Raw genomic sequence first — 17,203 nt, 5'->3', positions numbered from 1 at the left:
GATACACAATATTAGTGCAGAGGAGGGTTTCTCGGATAGACTTTGTGTGGCCTTGCCCACGAAAGGATGCTTTTGAAATTGCCGTTATTTAATGTGCAATTACGATCAAGTGATCAGATGTGATGGAAAGCTGCCTACTCTACACTCTGCAACTGCTATTGCTTTGCAGCAGCCTGCCACATGTGCAGCACACAATAGATCTGGTAAAAACTTGGCCTACGTCCGTCAAACCCCTAACCAGCCGCAAACAATACAACACGAGCAGGGCGTACTCAGTGCTCGACCATGGTTTCCTTCCGCTCCCATCGCCAGCACTTAAACAAAACCTGGATCAGTCATTGGGAATGATGAGCTTATGAATGTTAAATGCAGGGGAAAGAAAAAACAATGAGAAGAATGAATAACACCATAGCAACCTGTGGAACATCCTCCGCACAGGCTAGGTGAGGAATTCACAGGGTTTAGCAGGATCAAACAGGATTGCTGAATCCTTCAGCTGTGTTCGGCAGGATAGACGTCAATGCTTCGTCTGCCCCCCCCCCCCCCCCCACCAATTGCCTCACCACATTGCTGCAATGTTTACATTACCGTACCAGTGTCAAAACCATCAGCAAAGTCTGATCTTTGAACATTTGTAAGCCACGTCTGTTTGAAGAAATTGAAAATATTTACAGATCTCATTGAATTGCCGCCTTGAATTTCTGTCCAGCTGCAGCAACAGCACACTAGCGAGTGGTCGAGGAAAGTGAACTCTCTGGTTTTATTTGGAATGGATAAATATCCAGTTTCTCCTAAATATCCAGTTTCTCCATCTGGCCCCACTAAAAACGCGTCCTGGATTCATATTCTCCAGTAGGTTTGACAACACGAGGATGTGACATGTTGACTTTTCTTTTTGACGTTTACTTGACCATGGGATGTGGGCGCCGCTGGCTAGGTCAGCATTTGTTGCCAATCCCTAATTGCCCTCAAGGAGATGATGGTGAGCTGCCTTCTTGATCCGCTGCAGTTCTACGTGTTATAGATATACCCACGGAGGGAGTTCCTGGATTTTGACCCAGGTCGATGGCTGATGCTCTTTATGATTTATTTCCTTTCCGTAGACTATGTAGCAATTTGATACAACTGGCTCAGCCATCTCAGGAGGCATTTCCTGGTCTGGGGTCAAATATAGGCCAGAACAGGCAAGGACAGCAGATTTCCTTCCCTTAAGGACATTAGAGAACCAGATGGGTTTTTATGACACTCAACAATGGTTTCATGGTCATTACTGAGGCTAGCTTTTCCAGATTTTGTTTTGTTCATTGAATTTAAATTCCACCAGTTGCCATGGTGGGATTTGAACCCTTGCCTCCACAGTATTAACCGATTGCTACTCCAGTGACGTTACAAGTGAAACCCCAGTGAGACTAAATAGCCCAGTCGTCGAATAACAATTATTAAATTATTTATTAAAGATGAGACAAATACACCAGCAGAACTGCTCTATTCTCACGTAATTAAGGTGTATGAATTACTTGATGTGCAGTTTATATAGAATGTACCCCTTATTACTAACAATGGACCTGGTTTAGCACAGTGGGCTAAACAGCTGACTTGTAATGCAGAACAAGACCAGCAGCGCGGGTTCAATTCCCGTACCGGCCTCCCCGAACAGGTGGCGGAACGTGGCGACTAGGGCCTTTTCACAGTAACTTCATTGAAGCCTACTTGTGACAATAAGCGATTATATATATATATATATGTTCTGGTCAATTATATCTTTGTTATTCTTTAATTGTGCCTTCTGTGTAATGAGCTGTCTGCCCCCATTATCTTCCTTGACTATACATTAACATATGTAGGGACCTTCCAAATCATCTATAATCTGTTTCACCTCCTTAAGATGTTCACACTTGATTATTATCTAAACCGCCCTTCTAAACTAGCTATCGGGAGAGACGCAGACCAATTGATGCCCTTTGAATACTGTCCACTGCTGCCTCCAGGCAGATTCATGACATGGGGACAACTGGGACACGAATGGAGACCTGTGAGACTGAACAAGTCAATAAACCCTCTCAATAAAAAAACTCTGTCTTGGCTTCTGCTTCACCAACAGGCTTGGATCCTATTAACCTTTAAAGTTAGTTCTTCAAGTCGACATCTGAGGTATGGAAGGTCACCTCAACCTTCATAAGGCTGTACAAAATATCAGATTAGCATAAGGTGGGTTGTCAGGGGAGTTTCTATTTTGTCATAGGAGCAGAATTAGGCCACTAGGCCCATCGAGTCTTGCTGATATTTTTCTTATCCCCATTCTCTTGCCTTCTCCCCATAACACACACACAGAGACAGGCACACACACAGAGACAGGCACACACACAGAGACAGGCACACACACAGAGACAGGCACACACACAGAGACAGGCACACACACAGAGACAGGCACACACACAGAGACAGGCACACACACACAGGCACACACACACAGGCACACACACACACAGGCACACAGGCACACAGGCGCACGCACACAGGCGCACGCACACAGGCGCACGCACACAGGCGCACGCACACAGGCGCACGCACACAGGCGCACGCACACAGGCGCACGCACACAGGCGCACGCACACAGGCGCACACACACAGGCGCACACACACAGGCGCACACACAGGCGCACACACACAGGCGCACACACACAGGCGCACACACACAGACACACACACAGACACACAGTCAGACACACACACAGACACACACACAGACACACACACACACAGACACACACACAGACACACACACAGACACACACACAGACAGAGATACTGTCGTTGGTTGGTAATACAGAGGCCCAGAGTCATGCTCCTGGGGGGCTGGGTTTGAATCCCGCCATGGCAGATGATGAAATTTGAATTCAATAAAAAAATAAAATCTGGAATTAAAAGTCAAATGAAACCATTATTGATTGTTGTCAGTTGTCAGCCATGCCCAATTGTGGACCCAGTTCCCAGAGACTCCCTAACACAGTACAAGATCAGGGACATAACCTCAGGACAATGTATGATTTGTTTCATTGCAGAAAGCCAGTTTGTGGGTAATGATACCGACGCCAATCTTTACTCGGTCTTACATTTACTTACAGAGTTAAACTTTACAAGCATATGCCTCCTAACTGAACAATACCATCGTTTCAGGAACCACACCATAGTTTCAGAAAGTATCACTTTTATATGTATTTAAGTGAAACCTCAGTTATTACCTCCTCTAAGCATATAATTAAGCCCAGCCAGCATACAATTTACATGTTTCAGCTACCTGCTGCACTTTGCTAAATATATTTATTATTACAATCCCAGACCAGATCCCAACAGTGGCCAGGATACTGGACAGAAACCCCAATATTTTATTTTCATTTTGTAAGACTGTGAGGAAAGGGTACTTCGCTCCTACTACTCATATCATGGATATGCTATATTAAAACAAACGTTATTATTAACACAGCATTAAAATATTTTTTACTTCACATATTAAAATAACTTACAATTACCCCTTAAACAATGTTACTTAATATAATGAATACAATATCCTTAGCTTTCTTTATTCCCACCCAGTGACAAGAAGAAAAAAATTTCTGTTCTCAATCCACTATTAAATACCATTGGCATTCAGGAATACTTGCTTTACAGAGATGTTCTTTGAAAACAAAAGATCTTTTGACAATGCTTTAAAGACAAGATCTGACTCCTGTCAGAAACATGCAGAAACTCTAGCTGTATGTCTTCAGAAGCTATTCCAGTTTACTTCAGCTCCCCTTGTTCTCAGACAAGTCTGAACTGCTTTAAAGACTGCTAATCTACGTCAACTGATCTGCAGTGAGAGCAAACGGCTTGCCTTCTGGTCACAGCATCATTCGGCTCACAACCAAACTGCTCTCTGCAAACTGTCTGATACCTTGACTCTGCCCAGTAATGGCATCACCTTACCAAGCTGAAATCTAATTAACTCCACAGGGAACTCCCTTAATCAAAACAAAATTCCATTAGCCCAAGCTTTTTACGATGTTTTAATTGCACCCCTGGCTCTCAACTTATCAAACTCAGATTTATTTTTAAAACATGATTGCAACACACACACACCCCCAAGCTTTTAACCCTTACGGCACCAAATACATATACTACAATGTATCTGAAATTACTACATTCATCACATGTATTCACAGGGTGCACAGCACAGAATCGATCCAATGCTGCAGCAAGTTTAAAATAAAGCACAAGATTCAGTACCTAGTCATCTAAAGTACGGAACTGAAGACTTGCAAGGCTTTTAAACTAATTTTGGAACCCTATTTCAATTTTACTGCAGGGCAATAAAGCCAAGTCAATGACAATAAACAGAAATGTATCTCCAATCCTGAAAACCTTTTTGCCATTCTAAGCTCTGAAGGTGTCAGGTTTGATCACAATCTCACCTCGGAGTCAGACAGTTGTGCGTTCAAGTCCCACTCCCGAGAGATCAGCTCATAATCCAGACCAATATTTCAGAGCATTACTCAGGGAGTGCTGCACTGACATTAAACAGAGATCCCATCTGTCCTCCCAAGTAGGCTTAAAGTGTCCCAGGGCAGTGGAGTTCTCCTAAATGTCCTGGCCGACATCTATCCCTCAAATCACCATAACAGATTTTCCGGATGCTCATTTCGCGACTCATTCTGAGACGCTGCACGGCAGAAATTGGCCCCACATTTACCGACATCGGGAAAGCAACAACACATCCATTTTAATTCAACAGCTATAAAACGCCCATTAGAATTCTTACAGAGCAGGACATTCAGTCCATCGAGTTTGCACCGACCCCTCTGAAAGATCACTCTACCTAGGTCCACATCCCCATCCCATGCCCATAACCTCATAACCCCACCTAGCCTACACATCTTTGGACACGAACACGCAATGTAGCATGGCATATCTACCTAACCTACACATCTTTGGACCGTGGGAGGAGACCAAAGCATCCAGACAAACCCCGCAGACAAGGGGAGAAGGTGTAAACTCCACATAGTCACCCAAGGCCGGAATTGAACCTGTGCCCCTGCTGCTGTGAGTCAGCAGTGCTAACCACTGTGCCACCACGCCACCCTGAGATCACAAATGGTATAACAGAGATTGAAGTCCTTTATTCTGCAACTCATTTCAAAATTCAAAGTTTTCTCTCTGCATATTTTACCCCATTTCCTTGGCCACCAATCTTAGGAGTCAGCTTGCTCCCACTGCTGATTCTTCAGCCAGGCGATTCTGTCTGGCCAGTGTGCGATTCCAAGGAATGTGCTCCGTCAACTATAGTTTCAGAAATTCTCCACTCCCACAGTAGGAATGCACGTATTCAATTGAACTGGTGACAATTCAGCTACTCCAAACATCAAATGCATTTCTTGGGAACATTGAAGTGGGAGTGGGTCATTCAGCTCATTTTTGTTAGGCAATGGGTATCAAGGGGGACAGCACACAGTGAATAGACACGGATGAGCCATAAACGTACTGAATGATGGATCAGGTTTGAGGGGCTGAATGGGGTGGCCAGCTCTCGTCGCCGATGGTCATCATATTGTTAGACAAAATCTGCTCCACGTGACAGGCACATACCGAAAGACGCTGTGGCCACCATGCCGAAGGCAGTCAGGGAGCTTGCGATAAGGGGGATAGCAGTGGAAAGAGCAACTAGAGCTAACATTTAACTGTACTGCTGGGAAGGTTAATTATACACAAACAGTGATGCAACGTTGATATCAGTGGGGAGTGATAAGGATTGCAACATACTGATCAGGTGGAACGCACGGCCCAACACTGCATTAAACATTTAACCATATATTTACCTGTGACCGTCACGGCCTTTAAGGCAATCTGCTCACAAAACAACCATCAACAGCAATACAACATAAGCAACATAAATGCAAATTAATTTAAGGAAAAAAAGAAAGCCTACTTTGCTCCGTTTTGAATTAAAGATTACCTTATCCTTCTGTTCTCTCGAGATGTCCAAGTGCCTTTGACAGCAAGCAATTGCTTCATCAAAGTTTCCGAGTACCTTCAATGTATTTCCTAGGTTGCCACTGGCTTTTGCTTCACCAATTCGATCCCCAATGGTCCTTTTGAGAGAGAAAGATCAATCCCAGTTGATTTCCTTACTGGAACTTAAGCATCTGTAATGAATTGTTTACAACTAAGGCAGCACTTACTTACATGCATAAGAACAAAGAACATTACAGCACAGGAACAGGCCCTTCGGCCCACCAAGCCTGCGTCCATCCAGATTCCTTATTTAGACCTACTTACTGCCCAAACGATCTGTATCTCTCCATTCCCCGCCCGTTCATGTGTCTATCAAGATACATCTTAAACATTGCTCTTGTGCCTAGATACTATGAAATGGCAGCACAAGATTTGCTTCCAAAGCTTACCATGAATCTATGCAGGGGCATGTTGCCACCTCAAATTGTCTTTCCTTTTGCAAAGTGGTCATATTACAGGTTGTAAAGACTCTGAGGAATGGGGATATCTTTATCCAGCACTCGCAGTGGCAGAGAAGTCACTCTGACCCCGAGATGGACAATTCATTGCCATCCCCATTCTTTCCTCGCATCAATGCAATATTTTTCTGTTAAGTACTTATCCGGTTTTCGGGTTATAAATTGAACATGGGGAAAAGTGAGATGTTCGCGATCCAGGAAAGGGGCAGGAGAGGCGATTGGGGGAGGCCGTTTAGAGTGGTCGGGGGAAACTTTTGGTACATCTGGCATCCAGATGGCACGGGAATGGGAACAGCTACACAAGTTAAATCTGGCCCGACTAGTAGACCAAATGAAGGAAGATTTCCGAAGGTGGGAGGCACTCCCGTTGTCACTAGCTGGGAGGGTGCAGACAGTGAAAATGACGGTTCTCCCGAGATTCCAGTATGTGTTTCAGTGTCTCCCCATCTTTATTCCACGGTCCTTCTTTAAACGGGTCAATAAGGTGATCACTGGCTTTGTATGGACAGCCAAGACCCTGCGGGTAAAAAAGAGGATGCTGGAGCGGAGCCGGGGGGAGGGCAGGCTGGCGCTGCCGAACTTCAGTAATTATTATTGAGCGGTGAATATAGCCATGATTAAGAATTGGTCTTGGGGGGGGGGGGGGGTCGTCAGTGTGGGAGCGAGTAGAGGCGGCATCGTGCAAGGGCACAAGTTTGGGGGCATTGCTAACGGCGCCCCTGCCGTTCCCACCAGCACGGTACTCCACCAGCCCCGTGGTGATGGCAGCCCTGAGAGTCTGGGGACAATGGAGGAGACATATGGGAGTGGAGGGAACCCGGCCTGGTCTCTAATCTGCAATAATCACCGGTTGGCCCCAGGGAGGCTAGATGGAGGGTTACGGAGATCGCAGCGAACAGGGATCGAGAGGATTGGAGATATGTTTATAGAGGGGAGCTTTTCCAGCCTGAGGGAGCTGGAGGAGAAATTTGAATTGACAGGAGGGATTAAGTTTAGGTACCTACAGGTGCGGGACTTCCTACGCAGGAAGGTCTCAACCTTCCCGCTCCTACCACCAAGGTAGGAGACCTGGCTATTGGACATGGCGAGCTTTCTCTGTTTGGAGAAAATCAAGTTCGCCCTGAGAGGGTCAATGTTAGGGTTCACCCAGAGGTGGAAGCCGTTCGTCGACTTCTTTGCGGAAAATTAATCGCCAGCAGTAAAAGGGGGGGGGGGGGGGGGGGGAAAGAGTTAGTTTAGCTTAGAGTAGGGGGTTAATAAAGGTGGGACCTGTGTGGGAGGAAGCAGGCTTTTGCACTATGTTTATATTTGTATGTACATTGTTTCTTCTGTTGTTGTTATTAAACCATAAATACCTCAATAGCATGTTTATTTTTTTTAAAAGTACTTAGCCAATTCTTTTTGAAGGCAATTATTGAGAAGGTTTCCACCATCCTATCAAATAGCACATTCCAAATCCTAACCATGTATTCCGCAAATATGTTTTCCCCAAGTCCCCTCTGGTTCTTTTGTCAATCATCTTAAGCCTGTACCCTCTGGTTATCTACCCTTCAGCCCCTGGAAACAATTAGTCTTCATTTACTCTTTCTTTCTTTTTGGAACACCTCTATCAAATCACCTCTTGGCCTCCTTTACTCAGAACAATCCCAGCTTCTCCAGCTTATTTAGGCAAATATAATCATCGCCCCAGGAACCATTCTTGTAAATCTCTTCTGTACCCTCTCTAAAACCTTCCGTCCTTCCTAAAATGTGGCGGCACACAGAATTGGGATTGGAATTGGGATTGAGCTGGTATTTTATGTAGGGCCGATCCTAATTTCCTGGCTTCTAAACTCAATGGCTCTCTTTATAAAGTCCTTCCCAAGGGCAATTAGAGATGGGCAATAAATGCTGGCCTGGCCAACGTTGCTCACCTCCCAGCAACGAATTGGAAAATAGAAAGGACACCTGATGCTTTATTTTTTTTTAAGTGCTTTGTTAAACTGAAATGCCACCTTCAAAAGGTTTGTGCACAAGTACCACTTTACGCCATTTGGCTTGCATTGTCTCTCTTATCAGTCTCCCTACCAAAATGTACCATCTCACGCTTTCCTGTGTCGAACTCCATCTGCCACATGGTCACCCATTTCACCAGCTTGCCTGCTCCCCCAGTGGAACTCCAACCATGGCAGTGTTCAATCCCAGAGATATAGTGTAGTCTCTCTGCTGCTCGTTTTGCTCGGGCTGCCCATTCCACCAAACCCATTATTACCTTGCAGTGCCAGAGGCAGCAACTGAGCCACAGGCTAGTCCTGTGCTTTAACTTGTAAAAGGTACTGAGTGCAACAACAACTGCTGCCACAGTTCAGGAATTGCACGTGCCTGTGCTTGCAGAGTGCCTTGTGCATTTTATCACAAGTTATTAAAGTCTCTCAATAAGGTGCAGGGTAGGTTGGCCATGCTAAATTGCCCTTAATTGGAAAAAATTAATTGGGTATTCTAAGTTTAAAAAAAAAACAAAAAAAAGTCTCTCAATAAGTGCCCTTTCTTTAAGTGCATCTGTTTCAGTGTAATTACTGAACTCTGTACCCAGTGGATTATGTGTGCTCCAAGCTCAGGTACACTTATGTCAATGCAATATAATTTTTCCAACAGGAAAAACACATACAAATCTGCAAAATAGGTTTTCTATTATTCTGTTACTGCACCATTGCAAAACCTGTCTGTTCGTGGCATAGAACATAAAAATACAAGAACTAGGTGCAGGAGTAGGCAATTCAACTCCTCGGGCCCGCTCGACCATTCAATACGATCGAGGCTGATCTTATCTCGGCCTCAACTACACTTCACCGACTGCTTCCCAAAGCCCTTCAACCCATTACTCATTAAAAACCTGTCTAACTCCTCCTTAAATTCCCGTACCAGCCTCCCCGAACAGGCGCCAGTCTGTGACAACTAGGGGCTTTTCACAGTAACTTCATTGAAGCCTACTTGTGACAATAAGCGATTATTATTATTATTACTAATTTACTCAATGTCCCGGAATCCACCGCACTCTGCAGTAGTGAATTCCGGATTCATGGCCCTTTGAGTTTCAAACCTGCCACCCTTTATCCTGAAACCCACGATCCATCATTCTAGATTGCCCCACCAGAAGAAGCATCCGCTCCACGGCCACTTTGTCAATACCTTTTATCGTCGTAAACACCTCAATTAGTTCTCTTCTCATTCTTCTAAACTCGAGAGAGTATCGGCCAAAACTGCTCAATTTCTCTTCAGGAGACAAACCCCTCAGCTCTGGAATAAATCTAGTGAACGTCCTCTGAACTGCCCCTAATGCAACTACATTACTCCTCAAATAAGGGGACCAAAACTGCACACAGCACTCCAGGTGAGGTCTCACCAATGTCTTGTACAGTTGGAACAGCGGTGCGTTAGATAAGCTGAGAAATACTCAGGGTGCTTTAACAACACCGCACCTTAACAGTAACTTCAGAAGACCACACATCCTCGCGAATGAGATCTCTGCCAATCAGGTTCCAAATATTTCTTAGGTTTTTGAGTTTTAGTTTGCACTGAGCTCACCTGGCCAGGGTTAGGTCATGCCTGTGGTATTCCAGAGCTTTGGAATACTCCTTCAGGTAAAAGTAGGCATTGCCCAGCTGACTGTAGATGGCGCTCAATGTCTTCAAGTCCTCGGTCCCAACCTGCACAGCCGCTTCGAAGAATGCCACGCCAGCCTTGAAATCTCCAGCTTTGCACAGTCGTTCCCCTTCGAGGGCGAGCTCGAGGCACGATGCCTCCATTCTAATCATTATAAAAAAGACACAAGTGTGTGTTACAAACACATTCTTTGCACATGAATTTTTATTAAGTTGGTTACAGTGTTAAAAGTGACTCCGACCCTCTGCTTGGCAATTGCCCACAGTGGAGCCAGACTGTGGACTTTGCAATCTTGGTGTCCACTTTGCCTCCAAGATGAACTCCTGACCACATATCTGCTCCATCATTAATTAAGGTTATCTACTTTCACCTCGGTGACATCCCCCGTAACAGGCTGCTGCTGAGACCCGCACGCATGCCTTTGTTAACTCTGGACTAGACTATTCAGACACTCACCTGGCTGGCCGCCCATTTTCCACGCTCCCTAAACATGAACTCATCCAAAATTCTGCTGCCCGTATGCTATTATCACAATTTTGTACAGTAACAAGAACGTGCATTGAAATAGCACCTTCTAGCAAGGTGCTTCACAGGAGTATCGAACAATGATTGGCACAGAGCCGTAGAAGGAAATGGTAGAATAGGTGCCCAAACGCCCAGGATTCTAGAGCTGTATCAAGGGGAAATGTACAGATATATTTTTATCTCAACTTTATATCAGTGACTTCAGTCAAAATCTTTATCGTGACTGTCACGTTTTTAAACCCCCAAGCTCTGGATAGCTCTCGTCGTTGCCACCTGCAGCAACACCATAACCACTTTGCCAGCTTTTAGTTTCACATTAACAGCCTAACCTACTGGACTTGCATCCAGAGTTCAGAACGCTGAATGAACTTCACACACGATAAATCTCAGCTGACCTCAAAACCCTTCAATTAAAGAGCTAATGGAGGCTGGCTGCGCATACGTGTGAGGGAGTGGGAGCGTCAGGGTAGAAGAATCATTTGTGCTTTTCATTGCTGTTCAATGCCAGTAGACAAATGCAAGTATAAATGCTTTGACAAAGAGTCATTGGACTCGAAACCTTAGCTCTTTTCTCTCCCTACAGATGCTGCCAGAAAATGCTGAGATTTCCTAGTATGTTCTCTTTCGTTTCAGATTCCAGCATCTGCAGTAATTTTCTTTTAACAAATGCAAGTGTGTGGGTATAGGATTTTTTCTTAAATTTAGAGTATCCAAATCATTTTTTCCAATTAATGGGCAATTCAGCATGGTTTACCCACCTGCCCTGCACATGTTTAGGTTGTGGGGGTGAGACCCACACAGACACGGAGAGAATGTGCAAACGCCACACGGACAGTGACCCGTGGCCGGGATCGAACCCGGATCCTCAGCGCCATGAGGCAGCAGTGGTAACCACTGCGCCACCGTGGGTATAGGTTGAAAATCAAACCAGTACGCCACTGAAAGCTAATATGCAGGTGCAGCAAGCAATTAAGGCGGCAAATGGTATTGTTAAGATTACGGCTGATGGCAAATGCGGAGTTATCCCAAATTCCAGAACGGAAACCTGTAACTGCCCTCAACTATAATATTGCAATTCGGTTATAATGTGAGGAAAGGTTTGAAAATAAGTAAATGTCATCCCAGATGTTTTGTGATGATTTTAACTAAAATAAATGTTTATAAAGCAATAACAAAGACAGCAATAAAATTCAGCAAAAGTAACTGAGACAATGGCTAGATGCAGTGTCACTAACTATACCCAGTTCCAAACCACCTTTATTTTACTACCCTCAGAGCTAATTCACCCCGAACATTCCACAAATGCTTATAGATTTTAAAAACTATTTACAGATCCAGTAACAGTTACCACACCAGGCAGTTATGTCTCCTTGGGGTTTGCTTCATAGGTAAAACCAATAACTGGCTTTTCAAGACAAGCTGCTTGGTGGAAATCAAACACCTATTTCTGCTGTGCCTGAGGTCTGAAATAGGACCCTTGCATAGGTTTAATTATATTCCGACATACAGTTTCCCATTTAATTTCCTTTATCTTCGTAATCAAACTTAATTACCTTCAGTTCTCGAGTCTAGCTTTTAGAGTGCAGATTCTGCACTTTAGATTACTGGCTACTAATAGGTGCAATCGTTAGCCAATGCACTGAGAAGTTGACCTCTGATTGGACGTTGGTGTGTGTGTGTGTGTGTGTGTGTGTGTGTGTGTGTGTGTGTGTGTGAGAGAGAGAGCGCACGAGCGAGCGAGAGTTGTCTGTGTATGATATAAGCACTCAAGCAAATGCAGCAGCATTGCTCCCCTCATTGAAATGACGAAAAGATAAGACGCAAGTATTTCTTGAAGAGAACTTTTAAATTTAATAAATGTATACATAAAAGAAATAGAAATGTCTTTTAACGATTTGTTTTTGTAGTTTGTACCTGCATGAAAACAATGTTTTGCGGTTTGGTTCTTCAACATTGAAACAAAATGTTTCTCAGGGTGTTTGGTCAGTACTCGTGGGAGATCAAAAGGGTCCCGTGTCTGGAAAAGTTTGTGAAATCCTGATTTGCACGTGATTAATTCTAGAAGCAGCCATCAATAGAACCAGATGGATGCTAAAATGATTAATTATTGATGCACCTTGTATTATGGAGAATTTAAAGCACATAGACAGGTCAGGCAGCTGAAGTGAACCATGCTAGCATTGACACTCCCATCAAGCCTTGTCCCACCTCTCCAGCTAACCCTATCAATATCATTGTGTTTCTTTCTCGCTCAAGCACTTACCAGTTTCCCCTTCTGTTACATACCTCACGTTGTGATAAACCCACATTCTTTTTTGTAAATTTAGAGTACCCAATTCATTTTTTCCAATTAAGGAGCAATTTAGCATGGCCAATTCACCTACCCTGCATGTCTTTTTGGGTTGTGGGGGTGAAACCCACGCAAACACGGGGAGAATGTGCAAACTCCACATGGACAGTGACCCAGAGCCGGGATTGAACCTGGGACCTCGGCGACGTGAGGCAGCAGTGCTAACCACTGCGCCATCATGCTGCCCTAAATCCCACATTCTGAGCAATCTGGATAAAGAAGTTTCTCCAGAATTCCTTCCCGATTTACTGAATAACATCGTGTATTTATGGCCCAGAGTTCTGGATTCCACCATAATTTCTCTCAAGTTATTTCCATCAGAATGTTAGCATATTATGGTCTTTTCACTGCGATTACTCTTCAAACCAAGGTCGATGGTCCATATTTTGGAGAAGCCAGATCCTTTCCTGGTCAAGAACATCCCAAAGTGACAGGCAGCAAAAGACCACCTGCTCCACTCTGCATCTGTGAATGTTGTGCCTCACCAGCCCCAAGAGCAGAGCCCAAGTGAAGGTCCTCCTGACTTTATTAATATTTATTGAATATTACGAGTGCTCATATCAGACACAAAATGCACTCTCCCACACACAGATACACACTCATGCCTCCATACCAGCTGGCCAAAGTCACATGAAACTCCATACAAAGTCCCAGGACGTTTTACAATAGTTATTGAACTGCAGAAAGTCAGCTGCAATAGTCATAACGCACCATGATAAAGGGACATGAGTGTTCGAAGTTCTACTTTCTAATACAATTGGCACAAGTTAACCAACATTAAAGTAAAGTAACACACAGCTTTCCACGTGTCACTATCTCAGATTAACAAAGTTCACTGGAATACAAAAATCCCATTTCCACTGACGTAAGGTTACTTGTTCTCAGTTATAGCTGAATGCACTCCACTGGTTTCAGTCCTCATTGCACTAGTGCAATCACACAGAATGATAGAGTTCACGCCCTAAAACAGACGTGACCCAGAGGAACATTGTGGTGCACGAGTGCAGAGCTTATGACTGCAATGAACTTTCATTTCTCTGAGGGAATAAATGATTGATTGGCAGTCTCCATTAGATCTGTCATGCAAGCTAAAGGCAGCGTGGAAGTGAATATATCCATGGGAAATGAGATGCCGCCTGGTCGCCCAAAGTGCCATCAAAAGCAACCATCAACCTGCAGGATGGGTTCAAACTGAAGCCCATCGAACTCGAGCCAGCCCCACCCACCCTCACTAAATTACTCGATCCCCACCCCCACCGAGGCTGGCCAGCCAACAAAGTGCCCAACAACGCCACAAGCCATGCCTCTCTCTCCAAAATGTGTCAAAAAGCAGAGAGAGGGAGAGAAAGATAGAAAACAACCACAAATTAGTCTCCAGTCCTTACCTCGGTGACTCTGTACATTCCCAACACGCGAGTGCTGGGAAGTATTGGTTTCCTGGCTGCTTCAGTTATTACTACAGTTTAGGAAGCCTGGAACAAATGTGGCACCAGTTTCTGGGCCGGTTAGGGGCCTTAACCAAAGCTGCTGAATTAGGCTGCAGGCCCAGCCTAAAGCCTTCACACGATTAAATACTAATTTTAAAGGGGATACTAAAGTCCAAGTACTTATTGAAGTACAGGAGGAGGTCAATCAGTGTTTAGAGTCTCCTTTGCCATTCGATTAGATTACTGTTGATATGCAACTTAATGCCGAGCATCAGTCTTGGTTTCCCGAGTCTTAAATACCCCAACCCAACAAAAATCTGATTTCAGTTTTCAATCCCCCAATAACTCTCCCCCTTCAATAGCATTTGGTGGTGGTGGGAAGGGGGGGGGGGGGGCATCACCCTGGCATCACCCCCCCCCCTCCCCCCTCCACCCACCCCGAATAGCCTCGCTCTACGGTTACGTCCCTGCGTTCTCAACTCCGTTAAGTCCAATGTCGGATGAATTGGGCTGAGATGTAATGTTCTCCCCCTCCTCCCCAACAAATGGAGAACGTAACGTGTTGCTTGCCTGAGGGACAACCTGCTCCTCATAGCTCCAAACCTGTGCCTTCCGTAAAAAGCTAAATCGGAGTAAAGTTGCAATTGACGCAAGAGTGTAACAGTCAATTAAACAGGACGCCGTCAAACTACGAGTTAAAAAATGAAAAGAGAGAAGAAACACAGCACAGTAGACAAAGGCAGCCTCAAGTCAAGTTAAAAATGACAAAAGGTAAACGCAATCAGCGTGGCATTTTCAAAATGTCTAAAGGACAGAAAGGGGTTGGAAATAATTAGCAAACCAAAAAAAAAAAGTGTCCATCAGATCGTGAATCTACAATTCAAGACTGAGACAGTATTTAATGGAGTTGACTAGATGAGAGCCCGAAAATAAAACCCTGTGTTCTCTGGCCAAATAGATGCAATCTTGTTTAATATACACAAATTGCTCTCTATATTTTTCCTTGAAAACAGATCACCAGAGCGGTTCCGAGTGACACCATAATCGGTACGATAAGTATGAAAAGTGGTTTGGGTACTCACAGAATCCCGACTAATTTCACAGTCGGGACTTGCAGGTCCAGTATTGCGTTTCTTTCCCTTTGTAGCTAGCACTGGTGAAAACCTCTCGAAATAAAACCCCGAGGCTTACTCCAAACGTCACGCAAACATACCACATAACCATCATGTGTTTCCATAGCAACCCTGCAGATGCAGTGTGTTGGTTACCAAAGTGTACACGTACCTGTAAATCCATTGGAGTTTAGTTTTTTTTAAGAAAAGAGACCCAAGATGCAAGGTTTTACAGAAATATTCTGGGCCGGTTTAAGAATCAAGTGATGAACGAGTCGGGCAACATTCATCTTCGCCAGATTCACATAAATGGAGACATTGCAGCAATGCTTCCTTTTCAATCTGTGATGTTGCTGCGGACTTGAACAGCAGTGAAACAGACCTTGCCCACTGCAATGAGAAATAAAATTTCCAACCGTAGCCTCTGCTCACCCTCTATTTTTTCTTTAAATTCAGAGTACCAAATTCCATTTTTTCCCAAATTAAGGGGAATTTAGCGTGGCCAATCCACCTACCCTGCACATCTTTTGGGTTGTGGGGGCGAAACCCACGCAAACAGGGAGAATGTGCAAACTCCACACGGACAGTGACCCAGAGCCAGGATCGAACCCGTGAGGCCGTCGTGCTAACCCACTGTGCTGCCCTGCACCCTCTATTTTTAATTACGGAATATATATGCAGGAGATAGTGAACTGTCCGACATACCTTTGTCAGAAATAACGTGGGGCAAGGTCCACAATTCAATCGAGCTATATCTTGGAGTCTTTTCCCTCTCCTTCATTCCGATATTTAACTCTTAAAGTTGCTTGATGTGAATTTAAATAACACTAAATTCCAAGCTGCATTTTCACTTTGATTTGATTTTCATGCGTCACAAACATCTATTATCCCTCATCACATGGCCTCACAAAACGCAACGGTCTGAAGAGCCCAGCAGCATAATATTGGAGAAATATAACAATTCAGAAAGAGCATTCATTGCCAGGGACAATCAACAGGAACAATGACGCAAGTTGGGATGTTTGGACAACGATCAGCTTTGTTTGACGTAGCCTCCTCTGTCTGAACCACCTTCATTCATTTGGCCCAGTCAGTCACCGAGAGATAAGCATCATTTTCTGACACAAGAGAAATTGAATTTCAAGGAAAGACTTCAGGGCATGTGCCTTGAATCTTAATTCTCTGGCACATCGATAAAAAAAAGCTGGGACGGGGAATGGTGTTAGACAGGATAATAACACAGGTATTGGCGTAGAAAGAGAAGAAATCATTGAATCTCTATGGTCCTAATGGAAGCCATTCGGCCCATCGAGTCTGAACTGACCTGCTCTTCCCCACCCTAACCCATAACCCCACATAACCTGCACACCTTTGGACACAAAGGGACAATTTGTAGCACGGCCAATCCACCTACCTGCACATCTTTGGACAGTGGGAGAAAATCAGAACACCCAGAGGAAACCCATGCAGACATGGGGAGAATGTGCAAACTCCACACAAGGCCATGAATGAACCCGCGCCCCTGGTGCTGTGAGGCGCACAGTGCTAACCACAGTGCCACCGTGATACCCATTAATTATTTCACTTTGGGCTTTACTGGGAATACAGCTGCGACATTGGACGTTGAAATTAGTAATGAGC

At 44.5% G+C, this 17,203-nt stretch overlaps 1 protein-coding gene across 4 annotated transcripts in view; it reads right to left on the bottom strand.

Moving 5' to 3' along the window:
- gpsm1b (G protein signaling modulator 1b) overlaps positions 1 to 17,203 on the bottom strand; it is a 283,643-nt gene that overhangs the window by 175,666 nt on the left and 90,774 nt on the right. For all 4 annotated transcript variants that reach the window (XM_038782318.1, XM_038782320.1, XM_038782319.1 and 1 more), the window contains 2 exons: positions 10,071 to 10,292; positions 5,990 to 6,125 (listed from right to left, as the gene is read on the bottom strand). In XM_038782318.1, coding sequence (XP_038638246.1) covers positions 5,990 to 6,125; positions 10,071 to 10,292 — 358 coding nt within the window. The remainder of the gene's footprint in view (positions 1 to 5,989; positions 6,126 to 10,070; positions 10,293 to 17,203) is intronic.

The sequence above is a fragment of the Scyliorhinus canicula genome, chromosome 21, assembly GCF_902713615.1.
Source record: "Scyliorhinus canicula chromosome 21, sScyCan1.1, whole genome shotgun sequence".
NCBI lineage: Eukaryota > Metazoa > Chordata > Chondrichthyes > Carcharhiniformes > Scyliorhinidae > Scyliorhinus > Scyliorhinus canicula.
This window is presented reverse-complemented; position numbering and strand designations above follow the sequence as displayed.